The sequence below is a fragment of the Pteropus vampyrus genome, unplaced genomic scaffold (genome assembly GCF_000151845.1).
Source record: "Pteropus vampyrus isolate Shadow unplaced genomic scaffold, Pvam_2.0 Scaffold110, whole genome shotgun sequence".
Taxonomy (NCBI): domain Eukaryota; kingdom Metazoa; phylum Chordata; class Mammalia; order Chiroptera; family Pteropodidae; genus Pteropus; species Pteropus vampyrus.
In genome coordinates, this window is record NW_011888891.1 from 2453045 (window position 1) to 2468507 (window position 15463).

Here is a 15463-nt window from a genome sequence, read left to right on the forward strand (position 1 = left end):
CAGTAATAAAAACATCCTACAGAGTAAGCGCTAAGGGCAATGAGCACAGGAGGCACGGAGCAGAGGAAGAATATGCTCCGCTGGGTGGAATCTTCATGAGGACACAGCTTTTGGGTTGGATGAAACTTCTGTAGGTGAAACTTTGGGATGGAGGCAGAGTCATGTCAAGTGTAGAAAACTGCTTGAATAAAAGCAAAGAAGCAAGAATGTGTGAAGAGAGGGTCGGGAGGAGAGCAGTGGGCCATGAGTCGCGTGTTTGCGTATGAGAGCAGAGGGAGACAAAACTGGACCCAAGTAGAGTGGTGATTGTCCCGTTAAAGCTTTTGCTTGAATTTTATCCCGTGGCAGGCAGAGGCCCACTGACAGTGTTTGATCAGAGGAATGGAGTGATCATTTGTATTACAAGAGGGTAAATCCAGAAAAAAATTCAAGATGACTCAGCATGGAGAAAGCCTTGAGGTGAGAAAACCAATCTGGAAGCGCAGGCAGTGGGCCAGATGTGATGTGACACAATTCTGAATGGGGTCGTCTCGGGGAAGAGAAAGGATGGTTTCGAGAGAGATGATAAAGAAAGGTTTTATGGGAAGTAGCAAGGGTTGGCAAGAAACAAAAGAAGGTATGACAAGGAGCCAAATGACTCAGATTCTTAATGACTAGAAAAGCCATGTTAGCATTAACTCAAGTAAGGAAATGCGGCGAGTAACTTGGGGTTGCGGAGTGGGCTGGGGATGGGAAGATGAGTTGAGATGAGTTCATTTTCCAAATGTTTTGGGTAATGCAAGAAAACACAAGCATTCAAAACTGAATTAAATGTTAAAACATTAGAGAAAATTGAATTTTCCCATTTTAAAACAATTATACTCTGAAATTAGTAAACCTTCCATAGGAGAAGATAACACTGCACAAATGTAACTTACTTCACTAATAGAGAAAAAGACCAGGCTTGATAAAGAAACAAACAAATAAACAAACAAACAAATAAATAAAAATTATGGATAACTTTTGAAAAACTGAATTTCCTTTATATTCAGATTCATACAGTCACCCCAAGTAGGCTAATAAACTACTGATTGTATACATGCTCCAAATTGAGGTTCTTTATTCTGCTTTACTGAAAAGAAAACACTGATAGAGCTGTTAATTTTCTGTATAACATATCCCATGTAGTTCAAATATTCTCCTAAAGTTAATCTGTACTAACAACCTACTTAGCAAATCCTTTTTTGCCGGCTAGCACATGGGCACATCTCAATCCAATGTGGCCAAACGAGCACAAATTTGAATGGATGGAGTCCACAGGACTGAGGTTTTCCTTTAGGAAGGCTCTGTGTCTATCTTGATAAATAGGACTTTTAATTTAAGGAAGCTACAGCTCATCTTGGATGGAGTAAATGTTAAGTGCTATTGAACAGAAGGTTTTGGAGAGGTAAATAAAAGCTGTTTAAATCACAGACTGATAAGTTACAAAAAAAAACAACAACCAATAACTGAATTCACAAAACTGAACAGTTGGTTTGGAGTTTGGAGGCGGTCATAGGAAGGCTGAATTTCTGGGCTCTGGATACCTAGTCAGATGCTGTGATCTAGACAGTGTTTGCTGACCTTCTCCTGACCCATAGCACCTTGTCCTGGCAGCAAAAAATTAACAGAAGAGAGATAAAGGACAGTTAACCTCTATTAATAATATTTAGTCTTGGTGGCTCCATTTCGCAGATGGCTATAAAGGGCACACTGTACAAGTCTTTAGAAAAAGAAAAATTATATTCTTATTGTCAGAACCAACAGAAGGCTTAGAATACTGCCTTGAAAATAAGATAGCAGTATAAATTGTCCAAATTGGGGCACACTTGCGAGTGAAAAGGGGTGTTCTAAATAATTACATTGGGACAATGGGCATCATTGGGCAAATAGGAACAGGTGCAGGGTCACTTCTCTTGGCATACCAGCATCTGGAGGGATCTGTCCAGGTTTTATCTACGGATGGTACTCGTACCATCCTAACAAATCTCTGTTGTGGGACCTTGACTTTGGGTCCAACTGCAGGCAATCTGGACCTAAGGTTTCAGATTGTTCCACTGCACCTCTACCCATAGACCCTTCTGTGAGCACAGCCATCCTCATGAGTTTTCCAAGTGTGCCTGCTTTCCAATTCCAGCATGTCCACGGCTCTGCACCCTGCCACTGAGGGCCAGCCTTATCTATTCTCACCCCAATCCAGGTTCCTGCAACTCGAACCCAAGAGGGCTCCAGGGCCCTGCTTCTGTGAACCGAGAGGTTGGATATGACCAGGTGCACCTTCCTTCAGGCCCGTTAGTCCCTTGCTGTAACTCACAAGGGTTCCTTTGACCCTAAGGGGTCATCTAAGCAAAGCTTCTGCCCTCTGGTGAACTTGCCTTAGCCCTCAGCAACATGAGACCTTAGGAACATTCATACAAGCACAATAAGAAACTGTGGAGACAAAATACCTCTTTAGACGGGCCCAGGGGCAGAGGAGCAATGGAAATTCACTGCCAAATTTTAAGGAAGGTAGGATGCAATTACTTAGTAAAGAAAGTGCCTGGCTGATAACTAGAGCAATGCATGCTAGAATGCGTCCCTTTATAGGAAAAAATGATGTCAGTTAGGTGCAATTACAGCAGTCCTAATTTAGATAAGCCTCTTATATATTAATTGCCATCCCTACTTGAAGTCACAGGATTTTTGAGCACCTTTTTTTACTAACTAAGCTACAGGTTTCTTTGCAGTCCTACCTTACTGCTGCAGACTCTGCTGCCACTGGGGAACCTGCCCCATTTCTCCACCTAGTGCTGATGCCTAATGGCAAACCAGAAGGGAAGGAGAGGGAGAGAAAGTGTGGAAGAAAGATGAAGCCCTAACTGGCTGGCCACTCTCCATCTGGTTTCCTGGCCCAAGTACCAATCTCCTAAACCAACGGGGGAGGCCAGAAGAGGAGGAGAGAAAGGAGGTTAAGAATGTGAAATGGAGAAGCAAAGGAGTGTGTATATGGGGTACCAGGTTATTTCAAAGAGGCTATGTGAACTTTCCTCCAGATATTACAGAGGAGGGTTCTCATTCTGGATGGGGGCTCGATTAGACATGTTTCCTATGAGCCTATGATTTTCTTACCTGTCTTTGCAGGGGTCTGGCCACCTCTCCCCTATCTGCTCTACTGGGTTGTCTAAGGTACATCCTCCTGGCCACAGTCTTTGGAACAAAGTTGTGCTAGTGCAGTGTGTGTGTGTGTGTGTGTGTGTGTGTGTGTGTGTGTGTGTGATGTGGAAGGGGATGTGCGGTGAGGGATGTGGGAGGAAAGACAAACCATGCCTTGCCATAGTTCCTGCATCTTTCTTTTCCTGCCTCATTACCTCCTTCCCTGGACCTTACCTACTCCCTTCACTCTACATGGGTCCCACATGGCTCCTGCCTCACTACTCATGCCTTTTCCCTGGGGCGGCCATCTCCACTAGAGAGGCCTGAAGAGAAGCCGTGATCTGTTCTTGACTAGCCGGTTTCTCTTTTCATACAGAAACCATGTTATCCATGGTGGTAAAGAGAGAATACACTAATTTCAGTATTATCAGTCATTCCATATGTAATTCAGATAGAGTATGTGTTAAGTTGGGTTTCATGGAGTAGTAACTACTATTGCTAGCTCAGGGAATGGATTTAAAAGCCTGGGTTTGAATTATGGCTCCTTGGGTAGGGCACCTAATCTCTCTGTGCTCAGTTTTCTCAAGTATAAAATGGGGATAATAAGCTCATAGGGTTGCGCTGAGGATTAAAAAAGCTAATTGGTGGATGGCACTTCACATAGTGCTTGGTACATTGTAAGCGCTCACTTTGTGTCTGGTATTATTTTTACTTTAAGGGACTAATATCTAAAAGAATTTCCTAAAACAAGTAGTGACTAAACATTTCTAGGCCCATCTCCCTGCTATGTACATCATACTTCATTCACATAAAACCAATTGCTATTCCCTCATTTACTCAAATACTTATTATATGCCAGGCACTGTTCCAGGCACTGGGGGTACATCTGTGAGTAGAACAGACAGAGGTCCTTGCCCACAAGGAGCTCACATTCAGCAGATTCATGCCCTTCCTGCCTCTGCCTGTGCGTGTGTGGCCTGAAATGCTCACTCATCTTTCCTTTTCTGGGAAATTCTTACTTGTCAAATATCACATTGTTTACAAAGATGTCTCTAACTATTGTCATCATGCAAGACCAGGGATCTTTCCTATAAACACTATGCATATTGCTATTATGAAGTCATTATAATGAATTACCATTAAAAATTGCAGTGCTGACTACCTACCTTAGCCTGTAAAACCACTGGTGAGAACAGAGTGCATGGTATTCATCTTTGTAACCTTGGCAATGGCTGGGCCCACAGCAGGCATTCAAATGTTGTTGACTGACACTATCTATTATAATTTATACGTTTTTCTCTCTTGTGCATCTCAGTATCAAAGGACTGGACTGTATCTCTGTAGCCCTTTTGTCCAACACAATGGAGCTCAATAAATATTTGTTAAGTGAAGGAATAAATTAACAAATGCATTTTTATAATATGGAAAAACTTACAATCAGAGTGACTGGGGAAGACCAGTCAGTATTAGAGAAAAGACTCAAAAATATTTTCCAAGAAGTTGAACTTTCACTTTCAAGTATATACAGTTAATTTGAACCAAACTGATAACCTGTTTCTAAACCCGATTGTCATTAATGAATAAATAGGATTCATCTGTGATTAGCAAGACCAACTGCATATAAACACTGGATTTTCAAAGGTCTATGTTTACAGACGTAGATCAGTTCTCCTGATCAGGCTAAACAAGCAAGTCCCAAGCAGGTTCCCCAAACACACATCGTAACAATCTGGAAGCTGCGTGTACCGGAGCTGCCCACTGGCATCTGTTCTAGTAGCACCATCTATAGTGGATGAGCTTATCTGTCGTTTTTAAGAAAAATGAACAGAGGGAGTTGAGAGCCACTAGGTTAAACATTTTTCCGCCACAGATTCTTCTTCCAAGGTCAGGTCAAAATGCATTTCAGTTCTAAATGAATGGAAGTTTACTGAGTTTATAAAGACAAAGTGAATAGAGATGTGGGAGCTCTTTCCATGACTTTTATGACTCTGTTTCACAAAGGCCAGGGAAAGAAGCAAAGGGAGATAGAGGCAGCTGGTCACTAATATTTACTAAGGACCTATTGTGAATCTGGTGGTGTTTGGCATGCCAGAGATAGAGCAGTGTAGAAGACAGCCAGTGCCCTACCATCTTGGGAGTCTACGCACTTAGTGGAGGTGGGAGGCAAACAACTTACAAAACAAATATGTAAATGAGGTCAGTTCAGGTACTGATAAATGTAATGAAGAAGATACAGTAAGGTTAATGAAAGAGATTAGTGGAGGTGGGTGGGGGGCTGATTGATAAGGGGGCTGCATTAGGCAGGACAATGAAGGGAGGATTCATTGAGAAGGTGGTTGAGTTGAGATCTGAATGATGGATGAGAAGAAGGAAGCTGAATGTGGTTCTGGGGAATGATGTTCTAAGTAGAAGAAACATCAAGTGCAACGTCTCTGAGGCCAGGAACAAGCCTGGTGTGTCTGAGGGACAGAAAGGAGGCCTGAGGGGTTGGAGAGATTTAAATGCGAAGTGAAATGGAGGAAAGATGAGTTCAGAAAGGCAGGCAGGCTAGATCAGGGTTGCTCCTGCAGGCCATAGTAGGGAGCCTGGATTTTATTTTGGTTGCAATAGGAAGCTATGGAGGACTTTAAACAGAGGAGTGTCACGTAAGGTCATTCTGGCTACTGTGAGTACGAGGGGCTAAAGGGGATGTATGGGGGCAGAAAGACCAGGTAGAAGGCTGTCTCATGGACCACGGGAGGAAGAGGGTGGCTTAGACTAGGGCATAGGTAGTGGAGCTGGCAAGAAGTGGCTGATGTGGGTTAGATTCTGAGGCAGAGTGGACAGGCTCTTGCTGATGGATTGAGTGTGTGGGGTAAGAGGAATTGTGGCAGAGCAGTGACCTTGACCCCCATGGTCCTTACCAAAGACTTTGAGGTGAATGGACGCGTCCTGCTCTCCAGCCTTGTTCTCGGCGATGCAGACATACTCAGCCTCGTCATTCTTATCCACCTTCTTGATGGTCAGCTCCGAACTGTCATCGCTAAAGAGGTACTTCTCTTCTTCCTCATTCTCTATCTGTTCTCCATCCCTAAAGGGTGCAGAAATGAAAAGTACCATGATTTCAACTACAGAGGTAAGATGTTTATTTTTAATTAGTTTCCATAAAATGCAGCCCATAGGATAGACTCGGTCTCCACAGAAAGTTAAGATGCCAAATATACTTCCACGTATAGCTTTGATTCCTTCACCTAAACCTCTGATTCTATCAAAGGGCAGTAAACTGCACCTGCAAACCCTCCACAGAGGGCCTCCAAGGCTGCGCCCTCTGCCACACACTGAAAAGGAAGGAATCTGATGCACAAGGCAGGAAAACCGTACAGAACGGTCCATTCTACATCTAGAGTTGATATATTCCCAAGCAGCCCATTCCCATTCCATTGAAACACCAACACATAGTAGGCCCTATGCTGTCCCCTTCTCAGCTAATCTCTGATAACAGGCACAAGCCAGTGTCTTACTTTGTCCAGCTCATGGTGGGCTCTGGGAAGCCTTCAGCATCGCACACCAGGGTGACAGACTGACCGAGGTTGGCGGTGGCATTCACTATGCTCTGCCTGGCCTGCACGGCAGGTGGCACTGAAGGGAAGAAGAACTGTTAGGGTGGTTGTGAAAACTTGGAAGAACCCAGTGGTTTGGAGAAGAGGCACTTCCAGAGTGTCCCAGGGTCAGATGGTCACAGCCTGGTGGTCAAGAGTCCTCAGTAGCAGAGTTAGCATAAGGCAGGGGTTCCCAACCCCTGGTACCGTCTGTGGCCTGTTAGGAACCGGGCCACACAGCAGGAGCTGAGCAGTGGGTGGGCAGGTGGGTGAGCGAAGCTTCATTTGTATTTGCAGCCGCTTCCTAGTGCTAGCATCACTGCCTCAGCTCCACCTCAGATCATCAGGCAGTAGATTCTCACGGGAGCACCAGTCCCTGGTGCCAAAAAGGTTGAGGACTGCTGGTAAGGGATCTGAATTCAGACATGTACTGAATACTGTAAACTAAATAAGTAATTCACTCACCAACATACATTAGTATTCTATAACTGTATAATAATATTGTTTTTCAACAATATAGCTTTAGAAGCTATATTAATATGTTTCATTCATTTATTCATTTCATTCAAAATGGCATGCAATTTAAAGTAGCTCTTTATCATTACATATTTTCTCAATCGATGCGTACTCAACTTACAACTACCATAGTTGGTGGAACTTGACATTCAAAAGGAGGCTCTGGATACTGGAAAAAGTTGAAAACTCCTGCTCCCAGTGGTTAAATGGTTAACACCAATTTGAAATGCACCAGCTCATCAGACCCCCAAAGAGTGACATTTTTCTGGGATTGTTATAAACAATCCTTTGCATAAAACTGTTTTACCAAAGGAATGAGAGGGGGAGAGTTTGGCAAAAAATATGTATCAATGGCCAAAATAATTCAACCGTGATTTACTTATTTTCTGAGTACTGACATTATAATTTCCTGTAAACATCTTGTAAATGTCAGATCGATTCCATGGGCGTGCTTATTTGACATTGCAAATTAAGATTAATAAGCCCATGGACCATGATTCTGACTATTCTAAGGCCTGAATTGATTATAGTATTTTCTTTGAACACTGAACCAGGGGACTAACTTCACAATTACAGTACCATCAAGGACAATGAAGGATGAATAAGAATTTATTAGTAAGTATGGGGAAAGTTTCTAGTGGTGCAAGACAATGAAGGACATTCAAGAACTACGCTAAAAGTCCCCTTAGTTGAGGGAGAACCAAAAGGCAAGTATATTCACAACAACAATGACAAGAGAAAAAAATCAAGCCAGAGGCTATAGGGCTTCGGGGGAGATTCAGCTGAGGTAGATGAGTGAGTCAGGACAGGGCATATTTTATAGACCAGAGAAAAAGTTAAAGAAAATGATTCTGGGGACCAAGGTTGTAGCAATGGAGAGGGCAGGAAGAACGGATTTCCTCACCATTCACGATGACCTGAATGTCCTTGAAGTTGATCTCCCCCCGCGCTAGGATCCTGCCCTCACAGCGGTAAGTGCCCTCATCCGTTTTCTTGATGCTCCGGATCTGCAGGTAGTTGTTGGACAGGACTATGAATCGGACTAGAAGAGACAAGAAGTAGGTTCACCAAAGATCGGTTAGAAAGTTCATATCTGTAGGCAGGTCACTGAGCCTTTCCCTCTTCCAGCTTCAGTCTTTTGGGGCCGGGATTTAAGCTAAAATAAGAGAAGGTGTCCCTGGCTCTGACATAAAGCCAAGAACAAAAATCTGTTGGAAATTTTGTCTTCTTCTTTGGAGTGGAAGTCAAATGCCCGAGTATACAATCTACAAACATACACCCATTCAGGACCTGGCAATTGCATGTGGTTCTGGGACACTGGAGTCTGAGTCAGGATTAGAATGTCTCAGAGGCTGGCACAGGTGGAAACCCTAGGGGACTTGATCGCCCAGAGGAAAAGGCAGCTGCCAGATCTCACCATCTTTTTTCAGGATGACGTCTCGACCTTTGTGTTTCCAGATGATGGTCGGGGGGAGGGAGCTGACCACGTCACACACGATGACAGCATCTTCCCCCTCCCTGAACTCCTGTGGGGTTGGTGCATTCTTGAACATGAGCTTCTCTGGAAAATGAGCAAGAGAAGAGTAAGGGAAAACAGTGGGTTCTCTCACAAAGATCCCTTTTCACTGGAGCCGTACTGCCTGGATTCGAGTTGCAGGCAACTCTCTCTCGACCCATATATACAGCGGGACACGAGAGGGTCCCACCTAGTACTCCGCCAAAGATGCCAGGTGGAGCAGCTGGCACAAGTAGCAGAATATGTCATCAAAGTTCGGCGCTCAACGTCTATTCACTGAGTGCTAAATTTATCACATTTTGTGTAGAAAAGGGTCTTTGGCGGGAAAGGAGGGTCTTCACCACTGGTCCCTTGCCACGAGGGATGGTACCATTGAGACGCAGTGCGCAGGTAGAATGCATTAGTAGAACACCTATTCCAATGACTATTAGGAGTCATCAATCCTTTCTGTCTCCCACTCTGTCTGGCACCCCAACCCCAGCTTTCCTACAGCAGAGAATTTTGAAGAACAGAACAGAAGAAAAGTAGGCTTAATGGCAATAAATACTTGGCAATCAATACCGTTCCATTAGCTGCCACCCGCCATTACACCAGCCAACGGGACAGATACATGATAACAAGGTAATAAGATGCCACCTTGAGACTAGGTTTCAGTGGCAATGGGAACTGCCTGCTCTGAGTGTTGCAGAGTGTTCAAATAATAACCCCACACACCTCACTGAGCCTTTGGACTCCATTACCAGCAGGGGAGAGTGAAATGAGAGGGGAAAATCTGAATTGTACCACAGTCAGTCAACACTTGGGGAAACAGTAAGGAACGCATAATAGACCTCTGAGAACTGTGTAATTTGAATTTAGAGAATGGAAGCCAGTGGGAGGTACCTGTGACCAGTGCAAACCTGGGTTGTGAGTTCTGAGTTGGCCAAGGATCATTTAAGAGCATGTTGGAGCACTTAGCTCAATTCAGAAAAGACTTAGGGTGAGGAAAGAAGCCCTCAGCTGCTCCCTAACCGCCATCCCACTCTGTCTGCTGCCAAAGTGTTTTCCTGGCTAAAGAAGAGGACAGGGATATACAAAGAGAAAGAGAAGGGTCTTACGGAAGATCTTCACATTGACCGTGGCCTCTGACTCACTGCCATCCTCGCCAGTGACCACACACTTGTAAATGCCGGCATCATCAATGTTGGCATTGTAGATGGTGAGGGTGGAAGAAGAGTCATCATTCCATACCACTGAGATCCGCTGCTGGTTCGGGGTGAGCTTTTCTCCGTTGGGGGAGAACCAGGAGATGTCTTTATCTTTGGCATCCCCTGCCACTAAAGAGAAAGAGATTCTTTTCAAACCACAGAAGTTGAAAAGACAAAGTCCCCTCCAGGGTGACAGTGGCTACCTAGTAAGAGCTACCGAACAAGAGATCACCAGTCTTGATGATTAGGGAGGGGTGACCATTTACACAGAACACCACTCTGGCTTCTGTGTTTTATTGTTAAATACATAACACCACTTATGGGAAAAGCTCAAAAACCACTTGTGCCAGGGTTTCTCATAGTGGTCCTATCCTTAGGAAGGCTAAGAGGGAAGAGGAGAGATATTTGTTGAGGACCTACTGTGCGCCAATCACTCAGCGAGGAGCTTATAGCCTAGCCTCACAGAATGGGGATGGGGAGACAAAGGGAATTAGTATTTCTAGGATCTGAGCTCAAGGGCTTAGCTGATTTGAGTCAACTGATCAGCTTGTTTTTCGAGGGCTTAGATTATGGTCTCCTGAGCGGGAGACCCCGGCAGGTCTAGGAGGGCAGTCTCCAACCACTCTTATTCTAGCAACTGCCTGCACAAACTGGCCTGACTGTCATTTCAGCACCTCCTGCCTCAGACAGAGACTTTCATCTCCTTAAATGCTGTGAAGAAGATAACCAGAATCACCCATGCATCCTTTCCCAAGCACCTTGGAGGGATAGATGCTGCTGCTTAGCTGTCCCGGACACTGAGCTGGAAAAAGAGCCCTTGGATCTGGTGATGTGGCTTCTCCCTGCCTATCTGCACGATGCTCTTCCCAGGCCCACACCATCCAGCCCTGCACAGATGCTTAGTATGGAAATGAAGCAGTCTTCCTTTCAGGGCCCATCATGTTTTCAATAAATATCGCTATTTGCAAGATGTGCTGTGGGCTCCACGGCTGCATCCCCAGATCATTTAAATTGCTGTAATGAAGGCAAAGCTGGAGTGAACACATCCGGCGGCCACAAGCCCCCTCATCCAATGCAAATCATGATAGCATTTCGAGGCCCCCCTTGCTAAGAGCTGCTCGCTAAATGTCATAGTTTACACCTAGCTCAGCTCTTTCCTGGTTCTTCCATGTTCAAAAATCCCAATTATGTCACATGCAGAGAATCCGAAGCCTAATTTGAAGCCGTTTCCTCCACAGAACATAATTATCTGAGCTGTAGAAATGAGGCATAATTTCTAAAGAAAAAACAAATATACCAGGTCTGACAAATTCCAGAGATCTCTGGAGGGGGCAATGGGACGGAATATTGGTATTCGCAATAGACCTGGAAACCTAGAACACATGTCCTCACAGCAAAAGAGACACCAGTACTCAATTTTCTTTGAGGCAAGTTTCAGACCTTGGGTTTTCCTGTTCTGGGGGATTCTGAGAAAAACCTTTCATTGACGCACCGAAGATCATTTCTGTTCACTGTTGTCATTTACTGAACTCTGGATGTGTACAGAGTAGGGGGTCGGGGGTGATTCACTGTTGTGGGAGTTGGGCTGACTTTTCTAAGGAAACCCCTAGAGTTCCTCCACCGCCACGCAGAAGTCCAGATGACTCATTTCATTGTGTTGGGGCAGCCTTTTCAGCGGAGAAGAAAGAGGGCCTGAGAGCTTCCCTGGCTCTCCGGTTACACTACTGACCCTGCAGCAAAGCAACACCAAGAATGCTAGGTGCAGCGTGCTCAGCCCGGCACACAGCCCACTGGCTACTGCTCCGCTGGGAGGGTGTCTTGAAACGCAGTGGGGCCTGGGACACTTGCCTTGGCATAAGAAGAACTTGGACTCTCCAACGCTGATTTCCCCTTGACTGGGAACAATATCCACCTGCAGAGAAACTGAAAAAGACAAAGTCCAGTTTAAACACACATTCGAATTTTTGAGAATGAAACCCAGAGCTTTCATTCAAAATTGAGATCTACTTGTTATGATCGGTTTTAAGAACCTGTCACCAAAAAAGGATCCATGGGTTGTCAGGCCGAAGCTGGAGTGGACACAGTCCAGACCATTCCCTGTGAAACCGCTATCCTCTATCGGATAGTACAAGGTCCCCTGAGAAACTTGGAGTGACCTCTGAACTAAATGTTTCTGACTCCTTGAGAGGCTATGGTCCTGTTCCCATCAGCAGCACTTCTAAGATTCATGGAAATAGCAGCCCGACCGGTTACTTTTGGAAATCACCCTGAAGGTGCCCACAACTGAGTTAAGAGGAAAGCCTGCTGCTCCGAAACTCTGCCCAGGGGTCTCCTGCCATGCTACTGTGCTTAAAAACTATGGAGAAGGATTCAGTATGATCCAAATGGATTCTGAAGCAGGGGATACCAAATGCTCACCTTCCCTCACGACTATGGGACCAATACCCACCCCTCTTTCTAAGCATCATTACCCCAAATAGTCAGACATTCTTCTGAAATGCTATAGTCTGTACACTGTGGAATTCCCTGTGTCCCTTGGCTACCTGCACTGAATTTTTATTTGAATATCCACATGCTCTGTCATTCCACTACACCGATAAGACAAACTACATTGCACGGGATCTCATAGATTCCTGTATTCATTCAGTTCTTTGTTTATCTGCTCAGAAAATACAGTTTTAGGGTAGGAAAAAAAAAAGCTTTTATTCATTTGGAGTCAACTTCTTCTGCTTCTCCTCCTCTTAGGTAAAGTAAATCTGAAAGCTAAAGGCTAACAGACGTTTGGTTCAATGCATGTAGCTTCGTAAAGCCGATATGAAGGAGGGGCCTGGAGGAAACGGTCTGGTAATAGAGACTCAGTGAGCCCTTCCTTAGAACAGCCATTTTCTCTTCATAGTAGAACAGAGGAATGCTGGTTGCCATGGTGACTGACTTGCAGGCAGAGCTGCTGCAGGTCTCTGTCTGCACTCATTTGATGAAGGGACCACAGTTGTACTCAGCAGAACGGAGAGATCAAAGAGGCAGTGCAGGGATGGGAAAGGGGGAGCATGGGGGCACCTCACCTATTGGGGGACACAGACTTCCTAACCATCCTACCAGCAGACAAAGCAGACCATGGAAAACCCCAGCAGAGGCTGCAGAGAGAAAGAGATGGCTTGGGGAAGACAGGAATTAAAACGAGAAGGAGCGAGGGTAGCGGGTAGGAATCAGGCACAGGATCAAGGCTAAGAGAGGATATTGAACACTCCACAGTGAGAATAAGAGGCAGGGACTAGAGACCTCCAAACGCTGGTTTAGAAGAAATATTACAGCAATGGAGGGGCAGCTGGTCTCTCCCTCACTTGGTTAGCTGCTGATTACTCATTTGGGGCCCAGGACTGAATTCTTCCTAAGAGTAATGAGAAGTCTCCCTCTACTCTCCCTGCATTTTCCCCATAGCACACAGAGCTGCAATGGAATACAATGCTGGACGAGGGCCACTGCATCCACTGCACAAGTGTGACTGGCTGTGGCTGCCTCTCCCATCACTCCCCTCTCGATGGAGTCAGGTGCCACTCAATTCTACACTGAGGGAGTTGGAAGCAGTCTCAGCCATCAGCATGTCTCACCTCCTCACTTTCTGGATGAAATATGCAAGGTCAAGTGACTTCTCTAAGGTCACTTCTAGTTAGGGCCAGGGTAGCCTCAGAGTCCTGGCCACCTGGCTTCCAGGTCAATGTTCTTTCCATCATGAATGCCGCCTCTGCGAGTAGAGGATAAAATATTTCCATTCGGTTTAACAAACAATCTGGCCAACCAGAGGTGCAACCTGGTCCTTAGACTCACCATCACCTAACGGCCCAGAGTGAGCCCTCAGCTGATAGGGCCCATAGTATTTTGAGGAGCATGGGGCCTTACAGAGAGGGCTACTGCCCAGTACCATTCATCTTAAGGCCAACGAGGACCTTTTCAATCCCTTTCTGTGGCTCACATTCCAGGGAACAAGAGGCCTATAAAGCCCAGAAGCTGTGCCTAGGCCATTCGTCACCTTTCTGGAGCTTACTAGGGCATTCTTTGGAGAATTAGAAGCATATTTCTGCTTGCAAAGTTCACTGGCCCATATGCTGAACATTAGCAGCCAGTTTCAACATATGGATCCTGTTACTCTCACAGAGCCCTTACTGCTTTGAGAAGGATATTCATACTCCAAGTGAAAAAACAGCCTCGATTTTCTCAGCTCTTTTCAAACAGAACATGACTCTCAAGGGGCAGGAGAACACGGCAAGGCTGAAGAGTTTTCATACCCAAATGTGGCCAGTATCTGTCTCTGGGCCGTGGAGAGAAATGAGAAATGAGAATTTCAAAGGAATTCCCATCTAACCAGATCCCAAGCACACATTTATCATCACAGACTTTTTTTTTTTTTTTTAAGAAGAGATATCCACTGGGACTCCTGACCTTTTGCACACATGGAAAAGATAGTGAGATTCCTCCTTCAAAACAGCAGAGTCAAAGCTGAGCCATAGGAACCCCAGACTCTGAAAATCAATGCTTGGATATTTTTCACTGTAGTACAATGGCTGATTATTTCCCCCCGAATGTTAAACCCTGAATTATTAGTTTTAATAAACAGTATGTGGAACTCCTGCTCCAAAGTCCAAATTCCTTCCCTCCACTTCTTGGTACCCTTTCCTTTCTTACTCTATTAGTCCTTTCATGGCTTCCAATAAAAATTCTTACCTCAACTTGCGCCTTTCTCCAGTTGCATATATAAGTGAAATTTCCTAACTCATATCGTTAAAGAAACTTATGAAAACATTTCTCCCAGAAAAAGGATCTCATCCGCTCTGCATAACGACTCTGCACAAATACTGCATGTTATCTACTTCAAGTTAGATGCATCCAAAGATACATCTTATAAACATAGGTGTTTGGACCTGGGTGGGATCCAGGGGCGGGGCCAAGTGCCCGTCCATTCGGTGTTCTGTCCCTCAATAAAGACTCACGCTCCAAGGCCTCTTGCAGCCACTTCGCACTTTCTGGTTTACAGAAGACACTTTCTTATTTAATCTGATGCTCACAATAATTCTTGAGATATAAAAAGGCAGACATTGCCTCTATTCTACAAAAGAGAAAATTAAAGCTCAGAGAAGTGAAATAACTTGCCCAGGGTAACTCAGCTAATAAGTAGTAAAGTCAAGATTAAAAGTCACTTAATTCTAAGACATTAGCTCTTCGCCTACTCTCCATAACTACCACTAACCCTGTTGGCCTCCCAAAGGGCTCATTATATTACCTATCGGTTGCCATTCGCTCTCCTTCCAAATTATAAGCTAGAAAGTAGAGTATACAGACATCTTATAATCAAGTTTCTGCCATCATTTCTACTCTGATTAACAATAATGGGCCTTTTTGCTCACAGATAATCATAGCATTATCATCCCCATTTACAGGTGGGGAAGTGGAGGCTCAGAGCCAAAATTAACAGTAATGGCGAAGTCAAGATTCAAACCCAGGTTTAGTGGAGACCAAAGACC

The 15463-nt window shown here is 44.8% G+C and overlaps 1 protein-coding gene across 4 annotated transcripts in view; it reads right to left on the reverse strand.

The window, feature by feature from the left end:
- NCAM1 (neural cell adhesion molecule 1) overlaps window positions 1-15463 on the reverse strand; it is a 326833-nt gene that overhangs the window by 57827 nt on the left and 253543 nt on the right. For all 4 annotated transcript variants that reach the window (XM_011365387.1, XM_011365386.1, XM_023533736.1 and 1 more), the window contains exons 2-7: window positions 11796-11870; window positions 9858-10076; window positions 8662-8805; window positions 8149-8286; window positions 6651-6768; window positions 6054-6220 (exon numbers count right to left, since the gene is read on the reverse strand). In XM_011365387.1, the coding sequence (XP_011363689.1) occupies window positions 6054-6220; window positions 6651-6768; window positions 8149-8286; window positions 8662-8805; window positions 9858-10076; window positions 11796-11870 (861 nt within the window). The remainder of the gene's footprint in view (window positions 1-6053; window positions 6221-6650; window positions 6769-8148; window positions 8287-8661; window positions 8806-9857; window positions 10077-11795; window positions 11871-15463) is intronic.